The 22,397-nt window shown below is 39.7% G+C and overlaps 1 protein-coding gene across 5 annotated transcripts in view; it reads right to left on the bottom strand.

Moving 5' to 3' along the window:
- pnpla6 (patatin-like phospholipase domain containing 6) overlaps nucleotides 1–22,397 on the bottom strand; it is a 43,092-nt gene that overhangs the window by 16,879 nt on the left and 3,816 nt on the right. For 3 of the 5 annotated variants that reach the window (XM_044114576.1, XM_044114575.1, XM_044114571.1), the window contains exons 1-26: nucleotides 22,072–22,182; nucleotides 21,937–22,002; nucleotides 17,510–17,598; nucleotides 15,840–15,893; nucleotides 15,533–15,620; nucleotides 15,342–15,424; nucleotides 14,910–15,004; nucleotides 14,681–14,821; nucleotides 14,422–14,581; nucleotides 11,035–11,115; nucleotides 10,615–10,743; nucleotides 10,012–10,092; nucleotides 9,108–9,243; nucleotides 8,084–8,155; nucleotides 7,239–7,339; nucleotides 6,884–7,063; nucleotides 5,360–5,437; nucleotides 5,074–5,279; nucleotides 4,744–4,875; nucleotides 3,607–3,730; nucleotides 3,402–3,515; nucleotides 2,497–2,572; nucleotides 2,261–2,410; nucleotides 2,082–2,145; nucleotides 335–503; nucleotides 73–255 (exon numbers count right to left, since the gene is read on the bottom strand). In XM_044114576.1, the coding sequence (XP_043970511.1) occupies nucleotides 73–255; nucleotides 335–503; nucleotides 2,082–2,145; nucleotides 2,261–2,410; nucleotides 2,497–2,572; nucleotides 3,402–3,515; nucleotides 3,607–3,730; nucleotides 4,744–4,875; nucleotides 5,074–5,279; nucleotides 5,360–5,437; nucleotides 6,884–7,063; nucleotides 7,239–7,339; nucleotides 8,084–8,155; nucleotides 9,108–9,243; nucleotides 10,012–10,092; nucleotides 10,615–10,743; nucleotides 11,035–11,115; nucleotides 14,422–14,581; nucleotides 14,681–14,821; nucleotides 14,910–15,004; nucleotides 15,342–15,424; nucleotides 15,533–15,620; nucleotides 15,840–15,893; nucleotides 17,510–17,557 (2,745 nt within the window). In that variant the 5' untranslated portion in view covers nucleotides 17,558–17,598; nucleotides 21,937–22,002; nucleotides 22,072–22,182. Of the gene's footprint in view, nucleotides 1–72; nucleotides 256–334; nucleotides 504–2,081; nucleotides 2,146–2,260; nucleotides 2,411–2,496; nucleotides 2,573–3,401; nucleotides 3,516–3,606; nucleotides 3,731–4,743; nucleotides 4,876–5,073; nucleotides 5,280–5,359; nucleotides 5,438–6,883; nucleotides 7,064–7,238; nucleotides 7,340–8,083; nucleotides 8,156–9,107; nucleotides 9,244–10,011; nucleotides 10,093–10,614; nucleotides 10,744–11,034; nucleotides 11,116–14,421; nucleotides 14,582–14,680; nucleotides 14,822–14,909; nucleotides 15,005–15,341; nucleotides 15,425–15,532; nucleotides 15,621–15,839; nucleotides 15,894–17,509; nucleotides 17,599–21,936; nucleotides 22,003–22,071; nucleotides 22,183–22,397 lie in introns of those variants that run through there. The other 2 variants (XM_044114573.1, XM_044114572.1) reach the window with 2 other exon arrangements.

A 22,397-nucleotide genomic window follows, 5' to 3' on the forward strand; every position in this document is an offset into this window, starting at 1 on the left:
ACAAACATGAAAATGAGCTCTTTGATTCAGAAAACCTTTTTCTTTTTTCTTTCAAAGTATACAGAAATGTACCAGCTTGCTGGGGCTACGCCTGGAGAAGACCCTGCGGGGACACTTCAGGTGGAGATGACCAGAGCACCAGCTGCGCATGTTGAGCCACTCCACGGTTCTGGACGGACTGGGTCCGTCTTCTCTGTGCAGCAGGATGAGCTTCTTCAGCGCGCGGACGGCCGTGTTTTCCAGCATCTGCTCCAACTTTAGGGACGGCGACGAGAGGAGAGAAGCGTTACAGTGCAGTTGTCGCCCGGACAGTCCTCTGCTGGCGGACACACACCTCCCCCAGAGCCGGCTCCTGATCCCCCACGCCCACTATCAGGATGCAGTCAGCCTGCCGGATGCAGCGCTGCGTCCACGGCGTCATGCTGCTGTCCGTCTGGTACAGGACGATTCGGTTGATGTCCTCCTGCTGGGCCAGCCAGCCAGAAAGACGGTACTCGTAGATGCTGAAATCAAAGGGAAGATGAGGAACGACGTTTTATCCCAACAACACTGAAGGTTATTAAATGGTAAGTGGACTGAACTTATATAATACTGAACTTATATATATATATATATATATATATATATATATATAAAACGCTTTTCCCGTCATTTTGACCACTCAAAGCGCTTTACACTAGAGTCACATTCACCCAGTCGCACTCACAAACACAAACTCATTCATACTCCGATACGCAGATCGGTAGGCAATTTGAGGTTAAGTGCCTTGCCCAGAAGCACATCCACATGTGGCAGGAGGTAGCTGGAATTGAACCTACAACCTTCCGACTACTCTACCATAGAGCCCATTAAAGGAAAACAAGGGATTAAAGGTGAAATAATGAAATAATGTCGCCATGATAAAACCTTTCCCACCATTAACATGGCGGACAGTTCTCTTTGGATGTTCCAGAGTGGCGATTAATAGCTTTGGCTGAAACCAACTGTAGTTGCTCTAATACCTGCACTCTTCCGTATTTTAGCTCTTGCGGGTACAGCCAATCAGCACCAAGGAAAATGAATGGGGCCCCTGGATTGGTTGCTGTGAAAAGCCTGTCATCAAGCATTGCTCTGAGGTACCTTCAACTTCCCAAGCTGCATTTTCTTTTGCATATGTTAGGATTTGTTGTGTTTGGAGTTACGGTACACGAAAACATTCACAAACCGTTTGAATACAATCTGAATTTGTGGATCCCATGCCCATTTGTGGTTCTGTAATAATCTAAATTTGAGAGAAATAGAACAAAAATGGTACAAATAATGTTTTTATGTTTGAGCTTTTAAAATGCATAGCTGCAACCTTTTTTCTTTTAAAATAGTGGCTCTCTAGTTTTCATAATTTCGTTTTACTCGCGTAGTTAGTGACGACCAATATCTGAGTCCACTGTCGCGTTTTTAAACATGGATATAAAACAAAAGCAGTTTTTTTTTCAATGGAGTTAATTGCATACAATTTTGAAAACAGAATGACCAAAAAGTTAAACTGATATACGTTTCGATCTTCCTTATTTAAAAAATGTGATTTAAAAAAAATCCCACAAATATCATTATTCTATGGAAGAAAATGTTTCAATCTTCTCATTTTTCGAGATTCATGGGTCCTTTTTTGTATTTTAGAACTTAAAAACAGAAATAAAATGCTGTATCTTTAAACATTACAAATCATATCAAGAGGGGAAAATGCGGCTCAATTGTTTTTTGAGCCGAGGGCAAAACGACTCCTTGGACTGAATCCATAGCAAACGTCTGATTTAGACAAAAAGGCATTGAATCAAATCTGAAGAAATTAAACAAAGCAAGTTAAATTCACACTCCAGTTTTCATTTTCCTTTCTTCACCAGGCCTGGAAAATAAATTTCTCACTTTTTCACACAGTGAAGGATCTCTGGATAAACTTCAAAAAAACTTAATATATGAAAAGGATTAGAGAATTTGTTCAATTTTACAAATGTTCTCAATTTTTCTGGAAAACATGTTTGTAATTAGTAAGAAAAAGAAAAAGTACTGCGAAAGGGAAATGGTTCCCTGAGCACCAGACTGACCTGTCCAGAGCAGAGGCTCCCAGGCGCTCCCTGATAATGTCACTGGTGAGGAGCAGAGTGGGGCCTTCGAGTGTCAAACGGGGGACAAGGTAAAATAAATAAACCAAAACAAGATGAAGAAAACACGAAGAAATTGCGAAAAAAAAAAATGTCCAGAAAGTGAAAGGGGGAGAAGTTACCGATGGCACTGAGGGCGTGGCTGAGCTCCAAGTTAAAGGCGCTTATTGGCACTTCGTCACCCACAGGAAGCACAGCCACGGTGGAGAGGTTGCTAGCGGGGTTGGTGACATCTGCACTTTTCTTCATACCTGGCAAACTCAGCGCCGAACCTGGTGAGCAGGCAGCAAAGAGTGTGAGAGAGAGACAGACAGACAGTCAGAGAGAGGGAGGGAGGTGTGTTTGGTCATCCTCTGACCTGAGAACGGCCCCCGACCCCGCTGCAGGTTCCCCAGAATCTTCTGGCCCAACAAGTGGATCAACCTTGTCACAACCTAAGAATAAAGGAAAGAAAAAAAAACAAGAAAAAAAACATGTGAACCAAAAGAGCAGCTGTAAAATTACACAATTCAATAAATTAATAAAGTATTTATGTACGTGATAACATGTTGCTTTTTGTGGAACTCAAAAAGCAACATGTATGTAATGTCATTTGGAAATATTTTATACAGATTTATCACATGTGGGGTAAATATAATTGTTGAAGTATTTATAAATTTTTTTTTCTGTTTTCGTGTTAGGGAGAGAAGTGACACGAGTCATTGTTGATCATCAGAAAGACCCAAAATCTCTGGTAACCTTCACAGCAACAGCTGCAGACCAATCGCCTCGTCTGCTGAGCAATGGAGGAAAACAAGTAAAGCTCTCAAAAATGAAACTGAATTATAAAATAAGTAAATCATAATATAAATGTTATTAATTAATTATGGTTTCCACCACAAGTTCATTTCAAAACTCTAACAGAACAAGGTCTAGAAGACAAAAAATATTTTACGTTTTATTCTGTTTTTTTTATTTATTTATACATGCATTTGTGGATTCTCAACAGGCAAAGCAATCGAATAATTTAATAAAAATTTTAATTGTGACGCTGCAAGTCAAAGACTAAAGATGCCACTGCAATAAAGATGTATGTGAAAAATACCTCATTTATAAGAAATTCTCCTTATTTTGTAATCATTCAAACAACACAAGCAAAAAAAAAAAAAAAGACTGAAAGCTACTTGTTTTCCTTTTCTTTTTTTTAGCATGCTCATCCAGACCTAGTTAGACGTTTCAGAACCGTGTGCCAACGCTGCGGAGATCGCGACGCGCTCGTTTCACCTGCGGGTATCGTCTCTTGATGTTGTTGAGCGCCCCCTCCGGCAGCTTGACCAGCTCCGTGTCCCTCACGGCGTGCACGGTGGTGGCTCTGGGCTGCTTGGTCAACGCCTCCACCTGGAGGACAAACAAGATCCTGCTCCAACACCCAGAGTTTGATTCAGAGTCGAGCGTCTGCTCAAGAGAAGAGAAAACCAAACATGCTTACGACGCCAATGAGGTCTCCTCTGCCGTATTCCCCAACCAGCTCCTTCTTGCCGTTCGCCTTACGGATGACTGATCGCAGACGTCCGTTCAGGATGATGTAGGTGCAGTCCGATTGGTCGTCTTGTCTGCGGTGAGACAGCCGCCATCATCGCAAACGATGCGAAACACGCAGATGCGATTTGAGATGTTTTCGCTAGTAAAACACTAAAAGAGTCTTAATACTGATGCGTCTCAGTAAATCTGAATATGATTGAAACATTTATTTAATCAATGCGATGTGGAGTCATTTCAAGTAGTGATAGATATGATATGCTCTTTGGCTTCAGCATATACAGCTGGAACCACAAGCTTTGCACCAAATTTAAAGATCAAACTTCTCTTGTTTCAGAATTATCAACATGATTTTGCTAAGCAGACGGGTTCGGTGTCCCAGAAATGAATTGATTTTCGTCTGAAATGTGCAAATTGACTCAGAAGGGAAAAAAAAGCAAAAGATGTTGTGAAGATTCAAGCTGGTAAGAGTGATTATTCACAGTGAAACATGTTCTGTGCCGATATTGGCTGGAAGGACACTCAGAGAGGAGGAAGCCAGGAATCCAAATGAAACACAAAAAGGCCAGATTGAAGTTCAAAAATGCACACAAGGACAAATATCTTCATTTTAAGAGACACATCCTGAGGTTTGATGAAGCTAAAGTGGAACTGATTGACCTAACTAGAATACATCCAATTAGAACCGCAAAATAATTTTTAAATAATTTGAAAAATTCACGGGCAAGCCACAAAAGAAGTTAATCAAGTTCTGTTTCTAACCATAATAATGGAAAGTTAAGTGGGCGGAAAAAGTGTGGTAGATACGACAGGAAAGTTTTTGATTAGCTTTAAATCTTAATCCTTAAAGTGATAGAAAGTAAATATATCCCTTCACATCATAACAAAGTTGTCCAAGTTCCTCTTTTACTTTAAAAACTGGAAGCTTTCATTCTAGTTTACTAAGATGCATCATCCATCTGTAAAGGTTGTGCAAACATGCAGCTGAACTGTGTGAGAACAGCAAGCAAAATATGTTTATGTAATATTTGTCTTTATTGCAAATTAATGCAAATATGTCGTCTGTGCGAGGAAAACCTGGACGAACCTGTAGAGGGCTCTGCCCGCTTCAACAGCCATCCAGTCGATCGCAAAGTCCATCTGCCTGACAAAAGCCGACATTCGAATGGCCACAGTGTGGGCCACACTCAGCACCACGCTGGGCTGTTCCTTCATAATCCTGCAGGGGGCAGAAACGAGGAGGAGTGCTGATTGAACGAAGGGCAACAGTGAACAGCAACGACAAATAAAAAGACAATTTGCTTTGGCTAAAAAGATTAACCCAAAGGAAAACATGCTGATGATTCTAAACCGAGCTCATAACTAGCATCTTTTCAAACATGTATACTTTGGCCAAAGAAAAGAGGAAAAGACTCACTCATAGAAATCTGACTTTGAGATCTTCAGGTAAGTACAGTCTCGGACAGCCTTAATGGTAAAGATAAGGGGCTCTCCGGTGAGCACCGCGAGCTGGCCTACCATCTCTCCTGGGTGGGTCACAAACAAGCAGACGGCCTCCTGTTTGTCGATCATTCGCTGGTAAACATGCAGGCAACCAGACAGGACCAGGTGCAGACTCACATCCTGCGGGACCACAAACGGAAATAAATTGTTTTCGTGCCAGTTACCACACACGATCAAACGGCGTCTGGTAGAGTTATTACCTGGTCTCCCTGTCTTGCTAATACGGTTCCAGCTTTCGCGTGGTGCAAAGACGCTTTTCCACGTAACAAACCTGGATCCTAAAAGAAAGGAGACATGGCGTCAAGAGGAAGATGGAGGAAAACAAAGTCAAACAAAATGCACTTTGGAGACGCTTCACAAGGGAGTCTGATTGCAGCCACATTATTCAGATACATGAATGGCCACACACACACACACACACACACACACACACACACACGCACACACACACACACACACACACACACACACACAAAAGTTTTATCTTTGGATCCAAGCAAACATTTTAATCAGTGCATTGGTTGGTTGGTGGATTGCAAACAGCAATTTAGACAATGTGACGGTAAACACACTAGTCTCTGCACAGGAAAGGTTAGCAAGTGGTCTGGGTTGAATGTCAAAAGAACTTACACCCATAAAAAGAAGAAACTGCAAAGGCAAAGTAAGAATGGCCTCTTTCAGTCCCAACATTTCAAAATAAAAGCATTTACACATCTTATGCAAATGTAAGGGCTGGCATATAATTCAGTTTTATCCATTGATCAAATTTTTTGCTTTTGAATATTTAATTTCAGGAAAATCTGGATTGTTTTTTGTCACCAAAGCACACTTTGGGTTCCCATAGTACAGAGTGATTTCAGTACAGCCAGGGCCCATCAACTTATTTAATAAGTACATTTTACAGCTTCTAATTGTTTAGACTTTGAATTCAGTCAGACAAGCAACAATATGCGACAGCACACGAGGCAATGATTTCATTATTTAAATGAAGATATGATGTTAAAGCAATGAGTAATTACTGGGTTCATGAAGGATTCACCAACTCAAACTTTTTAAGACCTTTTTAAGACCACGATGAATGAAACTTAAGACTTATACCACAACAGAGCTGTGCAGAAGAAACGCAGGGCACCAAAACTGAGAAAATTCTGGGTCTCTTTTGTGCCTCTTCTCACATGGCATATGACTCTCTAGCTAACTAGCTAGCTGGAAAGCAAGTATAGCTTGTTACCGGTAGCCTTAACTGTATTGAGTCGCAGAAGGCAGTGAGTGAAAACGTCTGCACAACTCAAACTTTTGCCTGACAGAAAAATCCAGTGATAAAAAAAACCTATGTAGAATATATGAGATTAAATAGCCCTGTCACGACAAAATTTAAGAATTTATTAAAATATTGAAGGCCTATTTACATTTTCTTGAATGGATTTAAGACAATTTAAGGCCTCAAATTTAGATAGCCGAACTTAAGACTTTTTAAGGATGCGCAGACGCCCTGAATTAAGTACACTTTTACTTTTTGCAGAGAAAGAAAGACGCTCAGGTGCTACTTATACAACTGAGGATGAAATATACCAGCACAGATCTGGTTTCATTTTTATCATGGTGACTCACTGGACAGTCCAACAATAACAACAAAAAACTTCTGACATTTTAAGCCAATTCTTGAAGAAAAAAAAAAGAAAAGAAATAGTGTTTTTGTGACTGAACGAAAAGTTAAACCATACCTCAATTTGCATGATTCTGAGAACTTCTTTTTGAGCTTCCTCAAAGAGTGAAGCGTTGCACCGACCGGATGATGGTGGGAAGATGTTGTCCACGCCCGATTCCTCGTCAGGATACAAATAGATCCCTGATGGAACTTCTTCCACAGTCACCTTCCTCTCACGCTGTTCGTGGGAAACGGACTGCAAAGAAACACAATCCTTTCAAAATGCTACATTTGGATGAGTCGCTTTGCTTCCTCGCTACCACAAGTAAAAAGTGGCTTCAAGTTTTGTTGTCAAGCGAAACTGAATACACTTTTACTCATGCGAGGAAGCCAGAAGTGAGCTTATGATCTTATTTGGGTTGTGCACCGACCCGACTGAGGGTTGGAGGTGTGTTGCCGTCTTCTGCAGAGGCAGAAATCCGTCCTCGTTCGAACGCCATGTCAAAATCTGACTTCACACTTTTCTGAATACCTGCACAAAAAACAAACAAACAAACAAACAAACAAACAAGAAAACTGTTTTAATGTCGGTTTAAAAGAAAACCAAAAGTAAAACAAGTCAGTCATTCCTGCACACAAACGCGTAGAAGAAAAAGAGTTTTCATCTAAGTGAAAGCATCGATGCTTGCTTTCTTGATGTTCTGTCCAGCACATCTGCTGCGAACAAATTAAGATGATTGTGATGCGTCACAACTTCAAAAAGCACATCAGAGTCGTCTCGTTTTATTCTGCCAATCTAAGCTTTTCGCTCTGACGATTTTCATATCTCACCATCTGTTTAGTCATAAAACCATAAACCAACAAGTCATTACTTCCTAATGACCGAGTGAGAGAACTGCAGTTGGAACGGTTTAGAAAAAGCAATCTGGATTGAAAATATTGTCTTTTGAGCAGCAATCAGTTCATCTTATTAAGTCCATAAAGGGGAAATTAAAAATTATTTTAGGGCTTAAATATATGTTATAAATAGGCCCAGAGGTGGATTTAACATACAACACCACCAAGCAAAGCAGAGCTGATGTTTCCATGGTTACACAGAGACATCTTTAACCTCTTTCTTTAATTTTTCTCAGCTGGGTTACATTTCAAACATGCAGACTGCAAATAAACAACCCGACCTGTTAAAAGGTCAACGAGAGAAGAGCAACAGTAAACAATTCAAACGTGTCATTGGTGAAACTGGAAAACCGTTAAATAATGACCAAAAATCTCTAACCAGAGATGTCCACCGGCATGGAAATTGTCCTGCTGAGATTTGGTGGACCTCCTTCTTTTCCTTGGTCCGCCCCTGTGATTAAACAAAATACATGAAAACAACAAGACACTCTTGAAAAAGAAAATTCTGGGAAATAACTTTACCAGACACTTTTTTTAAAAAGCGTTTCCAGTCCTTTTAGTCCATTTATAATTATGAAATAAAAAGATTTCCAGTGATTTTATGGCAGATTAATATTGTGGCCAACTTTTGAAACATGGAATAAATGAATACAGAAAGAAAGAAAAGAAAGACAAGGAAGGAAAAAAATAAGGAAGGAGGAAGAAAAAGGACAGAAGAAGAAACAAGGCAAAAGGAAGCAAGTCTCCAAAAAGAAAAACTAAAGGCACAAGGAAAGACGGAGGAAGGTCGCAAGGAAAAAGGCAGGACCAAGGAAAAAAGAAAGGGCACAACTAATAAGGAAGAACATAAGGAGAAAAGGAAGATGGAAACAAGGTCACAACATTTCACCGATGGTACAGGGAAGACTCTGTCAAAACACAAATATTATTTCGCAAATCTATCCAGAGCTGCAAAATGAGCCATATCACCATATTAAATGCTTATTCAAACTTTTTCAGACTGAAACATGTCGGAAGCTGCATTTTATTCAAAAATAGCCAGTTCTTTCTTAATATCAGAGATATTTTTGTCAAAATAATAAATAGATTCCTACAGGGAGAGGTTTTAGTTATATTCATTCATTTTTACACATCATTAGTTCCCTCATGTCTCTTTGTTGTGTTGTCTTTCTGCAGGGGAAGGTTACAGTAAGAGAAAAAAAGGAAACTGGAAAATTGACATTTCGAAAAGAAATTCCCAACACAGGTGAGCGTGAGTTTTTAATCATCTCTAAACTATACGGACATTTTGGTTTTCTAAATAGTTGCTTCTTTTTCTACCAACTGCTGCAGTTTGTGCTGCTCACTGACCCACCCCATCCCAACACGGTGGCATTATGCTAAGCTTAGCATGACGACGTTACCTGAAGCTTCACCTTTAACGGCAGCTTCCCGATGCTCATCTGAAACGCTCAGGCTGCCGAATCGCTTCCCATGGCGGATGGGGCTGGTGCGCGGCGCGTGGGGAGACGTCGGCGGGAAACGGGAGGGAAGCATTTCCTGTGAAACCACGGCACGTGGAAAACATGCATGAGGCATAAAATCTGTAATCAGGACCTAACAAACGAAGAAATTAATACAGGCTGGCTCATGTAGGCTCCATTATGTGTTCCACTGAAAAGCCCTGAAGTTGCAATTTCTTCTACATCCACTAAGTCTGATTTAATGTCAGAAAGTGAGGAAAAATTATTATGCGTCTGTTCTATACAGTGTATGTGCAGCATGTTTATCTCAAAACATACCACCTATTTTTGGTCTAAATTCAACAGCAAATATTTTAGTACACTTGAAATAAGAAAACTGACTTACATTACGAGCAACTTTAGCAAGATATAGGTGCTTGTTTTAAGTCAACAATTCCTTAATGTTGACGAAAAAGATACCAGTTGTTGCGATAAACGATAATATTGTTTGAAGACCATTTAAAGCGGATGTAATGATAATGACATAAGCACGTCCTGCCTGTTTTGAAAAGAACGCTTAACACTGGAACTGGTGAACGAAATAGACAAAACAACTAAGAAACAAAAATAAAACGGACTCTCAGGCTCCGTTAACAAAAAATGCACCTGAATAAAAACTGAACAAAACATGACACATTTTTCATCAATAGAAAGAGAAAAAGGCAGGAAGGAACGACAAAGCGAATCAATTAAAATGATAATTTTCATTTATCAAGCTATTAACTGATTTATTGTTTAGGCCTAGATAGGCCTAGATTTAGATAGAAAATAACAGACAATACAGTGAGTGTGTCTAATAACTCACGTGACTGAAGAGCTCATTGGTCAGCCCCAGGTAGTTGTGCAGGGCCAGGACTGTGACCCTCTGGAGGCGCACCATGATAATCTGAACAGAAAGGAAACAAAAAGTTATTTATGCATCACCTTGAAACAAGCAGGGGGGAAAAAGTACCTCAAGGCTCTGTTTTAGGCCCACTTATTTTACTCTGACTTCTTAAAATTGTTTGGATTACTAGATTTCTGAAAAAAGATAAAAAATATTGAAAGTTATTGAAAATAATTATTTTATTATTTAAAAGTCAAAAGGTCAACCAGTAACCCCACTTTTACTGAATCAAAATGACCTTTAAACTTTCAACAATATCTTTAAATCATAGCAGCACAAACAAAAAATGTTGTTTGTGTAATATAAAGATGTTATCTAATATAAAAAGGTGGGTGGGCTGGTTGACCTGTCATGACCTCTGGAAACGTTTCTTAATATCTTTAAAATGATAGCGGCACAAACAAAAAATTTTGCTGCACAATTTTTTGTAATTTGAAGAAGGTGGGGGAGTGGGGTGGCTTCACTCAGGTAAAGAAAACGTATCTACTAGTTGCTGAAACCAATGAGAAGCACTAAACTCACCTGAACTACTCGCACCTGACTCTCGGGATACTTCTCAAAGATGGCGAGGAAGGCTTCCACGGGCAAACGGAGAACAGTGGTGATCTCTGCAGCTCGAGCTGACATTGTTTTGTAAGGCTTCTGATGGCCCTGGAAACAAACGTTGCTTCATTCTTAAACTATTCAGACAACAACGTTCAACAGAGTTACTGCAGCCGACATCGTTTAAGCACTAAAGAATAACTAGATTTGGATTGAACTGAAATCAGGCATGTCTGTGTGAGTCAGTAGTTGAACATCAACAACGTCAGGAATATACAATCAATGCTATAAAAGTACTTTATCTCACTTAAGGGTAATAATTAGAAGTTTCTCTGGGAATTGGGGGAAAGAAAAACCTTTGTGTGCAGATGTGTGTTAGCATTGTGCGACGTGACCTACTGTAATGACATCCAGAATGCTGAGTAGGCTGTGAACGCTGTCGCCAGCAAAAACCTCCTTCACCACACTCTCTTTGCCATCCTGGAGGAGAAACAGGAGACATTCAGGTTGGGGGGAGCATGGCAAGATATTTAACCGTTACCTTTTCTTTTCTTTTTTTTTTTTTTTGTTACCAATTTACATTTGAAAAGACGTCTTTATCAGGACAAATGTTGAATATGAAATCAATCTCAGACTTTTTTTTTTTATGAATAAATTTGCATGTCTCTAAGTGAAAGAGGCTGCAGGGTTTCTGCCGGTTTCACTGACTCAAATTTAAGACTTTTTAAGATCTTGTAAGGCCATTTAAGAGCCTTTATTTTAGATACATAAATTTAAGACTTTTTAAGAATGCAGACAGAGGGGATTTAAACCTCTACAACTTTAAAATGCTTTTACCCATCTTTTCACCCAAAAATGGGTGGAAAGCTATTAAGCTCTTAAGTCATTTACAAATAACCTTAAACCTAACGTAGCTGTAGGAAGCATGTTTTTCCACAAAAATTGGTTAAATCTCAACTTCTCCACTACCAAGGGTGAGAGCTGAGTTCAGGGACAAGACAGATCTACAAAAACCTGGGATGGATTACAAGACAAACTGCATAAAGCTTAGTGAGAAGGTGATGGATATGGCTGTGTAGCTTTGGGTGTGTTTATTAAGAAATGGAAGAAATGTAAAATCTAAAATGACCAGAAGTTTCCATCAGCCTGGTGCTTTGTCTCACAGGGCGAATACAATCGCCCTTGATAACTATTGAAGCCGTTTTATCATAAAAACAACTTTTTTGTTGTTGTTGTTGCAATTTTAAGACGTTTTCCTGGTAAAACTGCATCTTTTTTATGGTGGTATTATAAATTTATTCCTGTAATTTAACAAAAATTCCCGTAGTGTGGCATAGTCTTCTAACTGACCTATAACAAGAAAAGTTTGGTCTGATTTAACTTCATTTAGTAAGAAAAATATACGTCTCTTTTTATTAGGTGTATGAAAATATCTGGTGATAAATGCAAATAATCTTTTCCAATAATCTTTTAATCAAGCGTTAGATTTAACTTTAATACAAAACTGTCCAGTTTTACTTCCAAGCACTTGTATGGACTTCATACAGAACCCAAGCAAGTCCCAAACCTGGAAAACAGATTGAAATTCAAGCATTTTCAAGGATTTCAAGCACCCATGCGAACCCCGCCTTCAGGTTCATACGCAAATGAGTGTCGATTCGATCAAAACACTAATTATTTGGACAAACCTATTCAACAACAAAACAAAACTAGAAAATTCCTGAAGAAATTTAACTGGGGCCTGCCAAAGTGTGCCCGTCGGTTTGGACCCAGCGTTCTGATGCTAAGAATTAGCATCAATGCTAAAGAAAGCTGCAATGTAATCAATAGCATGTGGAGAATCACAAGAATGTTAAGTAAGCTGGACATGCAACATTCAGTATGATAAAGTAAGTGTATTAGCTAAAATGAGCAAATATGCTAATATAAGCATAAATACTTTCAGTAGCATGTGGGGTATCATTAGAATGTTTACTGTCATTTACTTACTCCATTAAGTATACTAAACATGGCTAATAAGTCTGAAAAATAGAAAATAGCTTATTTAAGCTAAAAGGCTAATGCTAATGAACTGCCTTCGCAGCAAGGCAGTTCCCTAACTCGGATAAACAGATAATGCAGAATGATATCACTGCACGCCTCCGGCGATGCACTGTCCAGGGGCATTTTGAGGCTTTTATTTTGAAATTTGCAGTAAGCTTCATATTAAATGCCCACACTAATCCAATGTGTAAGAGTGCTTTGGATAAACCAGTCACATAAAGCCAAAAGAGCAATTACATGATGTAAAAATTCCCAAGGCTTTTATTTTGAAATTTTGTAAAGCATCATTTGAAAGGGTCAAAGTCATCCCATGTGTAACAGTCATTGGATTAAATCATTCATATAACGCTCAAAAAAGCAATGACCTGATGTAAAAATTTTCAAGGGCTTTTATTTTGAAATTTTCAGTAAGCTTCATTTCAAAGGGCCAAACTCATCCCATGTGTAACAGTGACAGGGTTAAATTAGTTATATACAGCCCATAGCAGCAAGTTTTTCTATAGGCCAGCTCAGTCCTCCTCTGTTTTAACTGAACTACTAGTTAGAACTACAGTGATGCGTTTGTAGTCCTCAGCAGCTCTCCTGCTCTGGGTTCCGTGCCATGGTAAATAATCCTCTGCCAGCTGTGAGTGAGACATCCAGGGGAGACAATTCTCTGTTTGAGCCAGCCAGTTTGACTAAAAAAGCATTGCAAATAACAGTTTCCGCTCGGGAACCGTAATACATATTCAAAACCGCTTGAAGCATATAAGAGGGCTATTTGTCGCTCACATAGTCCCCATTCATATCTCTACCTCACTCACAGTATTAACAGCGATGAGATAAAAAAGTGTGTGCCAAGGTCTGAAATTTTTCAGAAATACATGGAAGTGAATCAGTGAGATCTGTCTGCTACCCTGCATGACTTTGCTCTGAAGCACCTGGAGAGAAAACTGTAAGCACTACATAATTTTGAAAACATTTGACCGGAGCAGGCACGCCGTATCAATGTCATGACCAAGTTTGATACCAATCATGCAATATTTGTGAGCGTGAGGGCGAAGTTAAAAATGATTTGGGGTCAAAAAATGTCGCCTGACTCTCATTTCTAGCGGAGCGTTCACACTCTGATTTTTCCAAAATCAAAAACTTTGGGTCGCTTAGAAAGAAGTTGTGGACAAACCATAATACATATTGACGGTTGTCTTCACTTTAAAAGAGATAACGGACGATCTACAAAATGAAGTTTGAATGGCGCTTTACATAAAGTTATGATTTACACAGAAAAATCCTCAAAAATAGGGTATTTTCAGGATTTACTGGTTGCCTCATCCTTGACGAGAGATGCACCTGGTGAGCTCGTTAGTGATTTTGGGGTCGTTTTTGCTTTTACGTCGCCATGGTAACTCCAAATCCCACCAAAAGTAATAGCACACCTCACGGGATCGAGCCGCATGCGTTTGATACCACTTTTGTGGGTGGGCTCATAGCGGCCGAGCCGCATTCACGGTGACGGAAGAATAAGTTAAGAATAATAATAAAGAAACATTCTATTGGGTGTAGAACAATAGGTGCCTGCCATGCAATGCATGGAGGCAGTGACTGACTTGCTTCGCAAGTCAGTCACTGCTCTCCTTATGCATTGCTATGGGCAGGCCCCAACTACCACTTCTCGGCGCTAAATTAACTCTAAATTTGTGCTAAGCTTAGATAAATGACAGCTGATAAACAAGGAGAGTGAAGCGACATGAACTGCAGCCTCACCACCCCTGTAAGGCACAGTTCTAGCTTTCCATCCTGAACCACGTAGATGCTGTTATCAGGCTGTCCTGGCCTGAAGACGTGCTCCCCCTGCTGGAACTGCAGGAACACCATGTGCTTGCACAGCTCCAGGAACAGTGGCTTCTCAAAGTGACCCAAAACCCTGCGGTTAGTAACAAAACAAGAAGAGGCCAGGGTAAGGAAACGAGAATACGAGCGGGTGACTACAAACGCGAAAAAGCGTCTCGCCGCGCGAACCTACCGGACATTTTTGAGCATGTAGAGCACTTCGGACGGGAGGTGGGAGTTGGCCACATCGAATTCGGTGAGATCTGCCTCCAGCACTGAGGGAGGGGGTTCTTTCGCCTGCAGGATGGGCACCTCCTTCTTGAAGCGCAGGATCCTGCACGAGCAACACACCACGTCATAAAGAGAGATTAAAGAGGGGGAGGATGGAGAAGGGAGGGCAGTTTTTATGAAGAGCACTTTACTTTTTGGCAATGTTGAGCATTTTCTGCTTCTTCTTTAGGCGTGGACGAGAAGAAGAGGAGGAAGCCCCCACCAGTGAAGAGGTAGACTGAGAAACCTGTGGGGAAACGGATGCGAGTATGAGTTCCAGTGCTAATGTTTGTTTTTGTAAAAAACATGCGTCTCTGCTTTAGAATTTTTACATGTTTTGTCATGTTCTATCCACAAACCCAAATGGATTACCAAATGGAAACTTAGATTTCAGTGGACTTAAAGAGATGCGTGATTTTCAAAAAATCTTACAAATAAACATCCATCTCAGTTTTCTTTTACACCTCAACTATTTTCTGCTTTGAATTAATATAGCACATGAAATCTGAATTAAGTAGGTGGATGTTTGTGGATGGAACGCCACCAGAACCGAAAAACCTAAACATTTTCAGCCCGCCACTCACCTTCCGCATAATCTTTCGTCCGTAGAACATGACTTTGTCTCTCTTGCGGAAGCGATATTTCGGTGCCTCCTGAACCTCTATGTCTGCGAAATAAAAAGGCCAACGTCAAAATGAACCAGAGCTGCATAATGTGCCGTTTCCATGACAACTTTTCAGAGCAGGCTGAGAAATGGGACTCTGTGTTAACTGACTTCGGAGCCGGATCCTCCGAATGATGAAGAAGATGAGGATGGCGATGAGGACTATGGCGACGCCAGCGCCAACAACTATTCCCACCATCTGGAGAGAGAGAGAACAGAAAATATATATATATGTATATATATATATATATATATATATATTCGTGTGTGTGACAAAAGAAAAATGAGAGCACCAGGTTCTCCATTAAATCTGCTTGAATTCACAGAGAGTGGTGGACTAACCGTTTAGCTTAAGGTAATAAAATCTGCTGCAGTGGTAAAAACGGCTGAAAGAAGACGGGAATGAAACTGCTCTCACCGTGCTCGTCTGTAGCTCTTCCTCCACAAACATCTTGAGGTTTTCAAATTTGTCCTGAAAGACAAAAAGAGAAACGCAGAGGCATGCTAGTGCACGCAATAAGCCGACGAGATAACGGTTTCACACTACAATGTTGCTGCATGAAACGTGGCGGCGTTTCTTTCTTTCCCTGAGCTGTGAAAGCATGTGGGAATCAGGAATTCAGCCCGGAGGCAGCAACGCCCGGCAAAGAGGGGAAAAGTTGCATGTCATATAATATCTCTCAATCTACTTTCTTTTCTTGTTATTTGCTGGACATAATAAAAAAATTTATAAATCACCAAAATACTTAGAGATTTTCTTCCCTGTTCTTGGCAATGTAAGGTTAAAATGATCTTGATTAAAACGATTGCAATCACTAAAAAGTTTTAAAAAGCAGAAAAGCATGTCTGTTGAGGGTGCAGAGACCTGAGAGAAGACTGTTTGCTTTGTGTGTGTTTGGTCAAGCATGAGATTTAACATCATAAGATTAAAAGTGAGGGTAATTGGTCTTCAAAGTTTTGGCAGAGAGCCAGTGGCTGTTTATCAGTGTTATCTGCAATTATCTATTCGTTTGTAACAAGCTTGACGTTATTTGGCAGTAAATGGGCTGGATGGGACAAAAGTACAACGGAAATGGAGAGGAGTGCAATATGCTCTGGATCTCTAAAGTACACACCCAGGTTTTGTGCGGTTAAAGGTGAGCTATTATTATGCTTCCTGGAACAGGTTAGGATAGGTCGATACAAAACATGCTCATTACATTTTTTGCATAAATTCATTCTTAGATAATGAGACATTAATCTGCTCACTTCTGCCTGTTTTCTTTCCTAAAACGGTTCCTTTCAGAATAAGCCGTTTTAGGACCTCTGTCACTTTAAATCCAAATAACCTGCTGCTGGCCACGCCCCCCAACACAAAGTTTACACTCGCACGTGAGAATGGCTGCACACTGATGCGTAATTATACAACTGCACGTCTTTGAAAAGCAGAAGTGGAGCCTCCTGTGCATCCAACAAGAATGCAGCAAGTGGTTTCTGAACGGCAAGTCAATAACAAAATACTTGTCTTTTCCAGCAGCCATTATATATACAGCGGTAAAACCGGCTGACCAAACATCCTGGAGCTCAGTTTCAGTTGCTAGGTAACAGACTGGGCTTTGCCAGGGTTGCTAGGTGAGGGGCAGCTGATTTGCCTGCTGATTTGTGAATTTACATTCTGGAAGTTTTTGAAACGACTCATTTTCCAGACACCAAAAAATATTAACTTATTGCCAAAACTCAGCTTTAATGTGACATGTATCTTGTTTAATTTAAAGAAAAAGGCAATCTGGCAGAAAGGGAAAAAGACAGAAACGGCCTGCATTTATGCAATGCTTTTAACAAGAGGTCTAAAGAGGACTTTGCACAACAATCATTTGTCCAATCCTATCATCAGTGAGGTTGCCGTTCAATCGGCGCCGCAGAAAAAGCGGGTGAAGTGCCTTGCCCAAGGACTCAACTGGATTAGGTAAGCTGTGGATCATGACGGGTCACATGACATGCTTGTCGCCTTGCAACTGAATCACCTCAGAATACTACCGGTCTCTTCTAACTCAACTCACTAACAAACCAATCTGGACTCATAACCATGTGCATTAGTCCAAAACGTACCGGGATGGGTTCTTCTTGGTCCTCTCGTTCTGAGGTATTCTGTTCCATTGTAGCTTTGTGTTTTCATAAGGATGGTCCATCAACAGCCACTGCAGACAAACATGAGGATGTCATAGTTACGCATCACAGCAGGGGCTACCGCACATGACCTACTGACCCTGTTGCTGATCTAATCAATTGTTTGGGTGAGCCATAAAACAAATGAACTGCTTTTGGTTGTGTACCTCACACTACCGTCCTCTTCCTAAGGAGGAGGAACGACCTTCACTGTCGCAATAAGCTGCCACCGCTTTAGTAAGGGATTTAACTTTAAAGAAATTTGCTCAAGATAGTTCCTCATTTCAGATTTCCTTTTTGTTTTTGTTTCACAGCCAATTTTTTTTTTTTTTGCCTCACCCTGAAGAGTCAGAATCTGACGGGGTTATTTTGATGGCAACAGAGTGCTATGAAATGAAAGTGGAAAGTCACTAAGTCTGCTAGATATGATGCAAACCAGGTTGCATATTAGCCACTGGGTGATTGATTGCATTTTTTTTTCTTCCCACAAACCAAACCTTGATCTCACTAACAAATTAGTCCCATTTAAAGCTCAACGCCTCCCAAAGTAAATATTTTCCTTCCCTCTAGAGTCTCCTCCCATACAGCGGGACAAATACTACCTCCCTGTTTGAGCTCTCATAAAAGATGAAGTAAATGCCAGTTTCTGCTTCCTTTACTTCATTTATACACCACAATTACAAAGCAGAGAGAAAACAATTGTGCCAGAAGATTACTTCAATCTCACCCTCTTACATTTAAGAGTTTCTGATCAAATAAAATTTACTGTTAGGAAAAGAAAAGCTGAAGAAATACAAAAAGGAATTGTCAGGTAGCTAGCTTGCTAGTTAGCACCCAAAGCTACCTGGTAGCTTTTCTAGCAAGCTAGCTAGCAAAGCTAGCCTGGGGATTTTTCCTCACAAAAATTGTTACCTATACAGCACTCTTAAACATACATAGACACTTTAAAAGCCATTATATTTGTTGGGAGTGTTTGGTGGGCCACCCAAAACAACGTTCAATTTTACTAGCTACACGCTGGTGCAAATATTGCCAGAACCTCGGAGAGAAATCCCTTGTCTGGCAACATAAATTATGCTTCAAAAACAAACACATCATGTCTTGACCAAAAATTCAACAACTGATAAGAAACCAAATCTTTGACAAGTATTGGACTGGAAAGAGTTACTGAGCCATTTGTAAGGCTTTGGGATTCCAACCACCCTCGGTGAGAGCCATTATCTACCAATGAAGAAAACATGGAGCACCTTTGAACCCTCCCAGGCGTGGCCCATCTAAAAGAATTACGTCAAGACCACACTGACAACTCATTTGGGGAAATAAGATCGACTCTGACGTTCACAAAAATGGCGTCCGTGAGAGAGTTCAATGGTGGAAACCAAAAAAGGACCCATCTCACATTTGCCAAAACACATGATGATCCCCGAGGAATTCAGGGAAAGTTTTTTAGTGAACTGACGGGACAAAACTGGAACTTTTTAGAAAGCGTGTATCCCACTACATCCTGACAGAACATGAATACATTATTTCAGAAAAAGAACAGAATAACGACAGTGTAGTGGTGGTACAAAGGTCTCTGTGTGCTATGCTTCATTATGTGAAATTATTTTAATTGGTGTAATCATAAATTCTGCTCTCCATCAGAGAAGCCTGTAGAAGAAAGTCCAGGCATTGGATTGAGAACGTAACCTCAAGTGCACTTGAGGTTACAGAAAGAGACAATAATGCTAAACATGCTAACAAGGTGACTCCTGAATAGCTTAGAAAAGGCATTTGTTGCTGCTGAGCACACTGTGTGGTTAAGAGGGCAATTACTTGGTTTGAGCAGCAACTTCCTCATAAAAACTGAAATCACCATATGAAACCACTTCTTGCTTTTATCTTTGATGTTATCTTCTTTGTATTATCTGAAACCTTTAAAATAACAATAAATAGTTCAATATTTTTTGCAGTACAAGTTCTACTACCATTGTAAGAAATTTGTATGAATATGCCATTTAGGTATTAGTGTGAGTTTTCCTTTTTTATGTCCCATGTATCATTTTAAATAAAAATAAATAAAATTGAATTATTAGTTATCTTCTAAAATAGTTCAACTGAAACAAAAATACAGGATAATTACACTACTTCTTCTAGTCTAAATAGTTAATGTACGTTTACTGCAAAAGGGCAATAAAAATGGTTCTAATGTTCTTTCTTAAATCTTATATTGCAGTTCTGGAAAAAATCAAAAATCACTAAATGGTTAAAAACAAGTACCAATAAGTCAAAGACTTAGCAGAAACCAGCCACAAAAGTTTGACTGCTTCAAACATGTCACTACTAAACCTTCAAAATCTCATTTCTAAAAAGATTTGATAACCAGAGATCTGTAGTTAATTAGTATCTTAATAACTTAGCTTACCAGCAAATCTAATTTCTACCATATTCAATGTAAACAAAAGCCCAGGGTACATCTTTAATTACCCATTTTAGCAGCACAATGAGGATAAAACATTAAGATTTTGAGTTTATGGGTAGGTGAAAACACACAGTAATAAACAAGTATGTCAACTGAAGTAACAAATCAGTCAAGATATTGTTTCTGTGTGAAACTAGTGCAACCCACAAAAAGGTTAATTAATTTATACTATATATATATATATATATAGGAAGTTGGGCCTAATCAGAAGATTCTAAATTCGAGGGAACCCAGGTGTGAGCAACAACAGAACACACAGTGTCTACAAGAAAAGAGCAAATATTTAATATAATAAGCAATTGTGGATCCACATTTAAAACAGACAAACAAATACTGCGCGCTTTTAAAAAATAATAAATAAATAAATTGAATACTTCAGTCTCCAATGAATCAATTGTTCAGTCTCAAAGTCTCTCAGCTAGTGACCAGTCGGGTCACTAGCTACCCGTGCGCCTGGTCCTCTGGGCTGGGGCTTGCCATCCAGGTTCAGGAGAAGAGGGTCTTGGAATCTTTGGCCCTCCAGGCCAAAAGTGTATCATACAAGCTCAAAAAAAAACCTGACCTATAACAAGGCCAAAGTCAAACATCTTAGCACACATATGTCAGAGTCAAGGCCCGCGGGCCGGATGTGGCCCGCGAGAAGATTTTTTACGGCCCCTGGGATGATCTTGATTTATTATTAGAACCGGCCCGCAGACCGCAGCAAGCCGGCACCCCGTCTGAAAAAAAATATCTTCCTCATTTGAACTGTAAGTAGTTCTTTAAATGTTCTGTGAGATGATGTACTTACCCATGTATCCATAACAACCGGAACTTTCAATATCCACCAAGTTATTGCCGAAATATACCATCTATTAAACGAGTGCCCCCCGGATTAATTATACTCTCTGCAGCTGCGAAGTTACCGTATTAACCCGATACTTGCTGGAAAGTGCAACGTCTCCCCTTTCAGAAACCGTTGGAATTTTTCCACTTAGCGCTACGTGTGGCGGAATTACGGTACTGCAAATTTAGATGCGTCGCCGGCGACACGTCCGGTCTAGAAGGGTTATTAGCACAGCAGTCGTCAGCATAACTGTAAAATTAACTTTCAGATACCCATCAAAAATGGCAAAAAGGAAGGTGGACACTGAGAACCGGGGGTTTCAAACAAGGTTTAGAGTTTATATTTAGAGTTTTTACTCAGTTCAAGTTTAAAAGTTAAAGTTTAATATTTGTTTTCACTGCATATTACTTCTCCTTGATGAAAGTGTTGTTTTTGATTAATAGATTTTTGCACTTTATTTTATTGTATTTCAATCCAATTATATTTTAAAAATATTTCAGTTGTGTCTGTTGAAAATTAAAGATTACTGACAGAGCCATAAGAAAATATTGCTTTATTTATCTGATCATATTGGAATATATTTGTTAGGTTTTCAGTAGGTTCAATTAGGTTCACTAGACTATATGCGTCATTTAAAAAAATTTCAATGAACATTCGATCAGTCCGGCCCTCGGCTTGTAGCTAAATTTTTTATTTGGCCCTCCGTCCATTTGACTTTGACATCCCTGTCTTAGCACTTAAGATGCCAGCATCACTAAAGCTTAAGCTATATTTAATCATTTCTCAAGTTCTTCTTCTTTTTTTTTTCTTTCATGTTGTACAACAACAAGTTAACAGAACACAATTTTTCCAACATATTAGTAAAACTAAAGAGATTAGCTTATATGTGGTAAAAAATATATAATATACATTCAATCTTAAAATAAATGCAATTACATAAAACAAATACAACATACACAACAATAACAATACAAAATTTTACAATCCATTTTATTTTATATTAAATTTGATAATTTAATAGGTATTTAAGCCAATTTTCACCAAATTTACTTAACCAACTGCCGAGCGCGTGCGATGACTCACCGATGCTCCGAGCTGTCAACGGCTATTTTTCGGGCTTCAGCTGTTCACGGGAAAACCCTCCGAGATCTAATAAAACCGAATTTAGTATTTTGAATTATATATTTAGTGAATTTATATTAATATTGTTTTCCTTACCAATTTCCAGATTCGTCAATTTCTTTATAGCTCATTACGGAAACGACCGTCAGCTGTCGGCTCTCAAGCGCTCAGCGAAGCAACCGTCAGCTGTTAGCTTTCAAACCTGTCTGCCGCGCTCCGAACGAAACAACCGCCAGCTGTTGAAAAGGGGCGGGACGATCAACCCCATTGGCCGACAGGAAACCAGACCGCGCCAGCCATGGACCTTACCAGAGGGGCCGCTTTTCATTGGCTGATGCTCATTCTACGTGGTCACGTGGTTGGCGGTCTCACAAACACACGCTTCCCGTTAACTAAGTACAGCATAATAGCAGTACTGATAC

This window comes from Gambusia affinis, linkage group LG04, assembly GCF_019740435.1.
Source record: "Gambusia affinis linkage group LG04, SWU_Gaff_1.0, whole genome shotgun sequence".
Taxonomy (NCBI): domain Eukaryota; kingdom Metazoa; phylum Chordata; class Actinopteri; order Cyprinodontiformes; family Poeciliidae; genus Gambusia; species Gambusia affinis.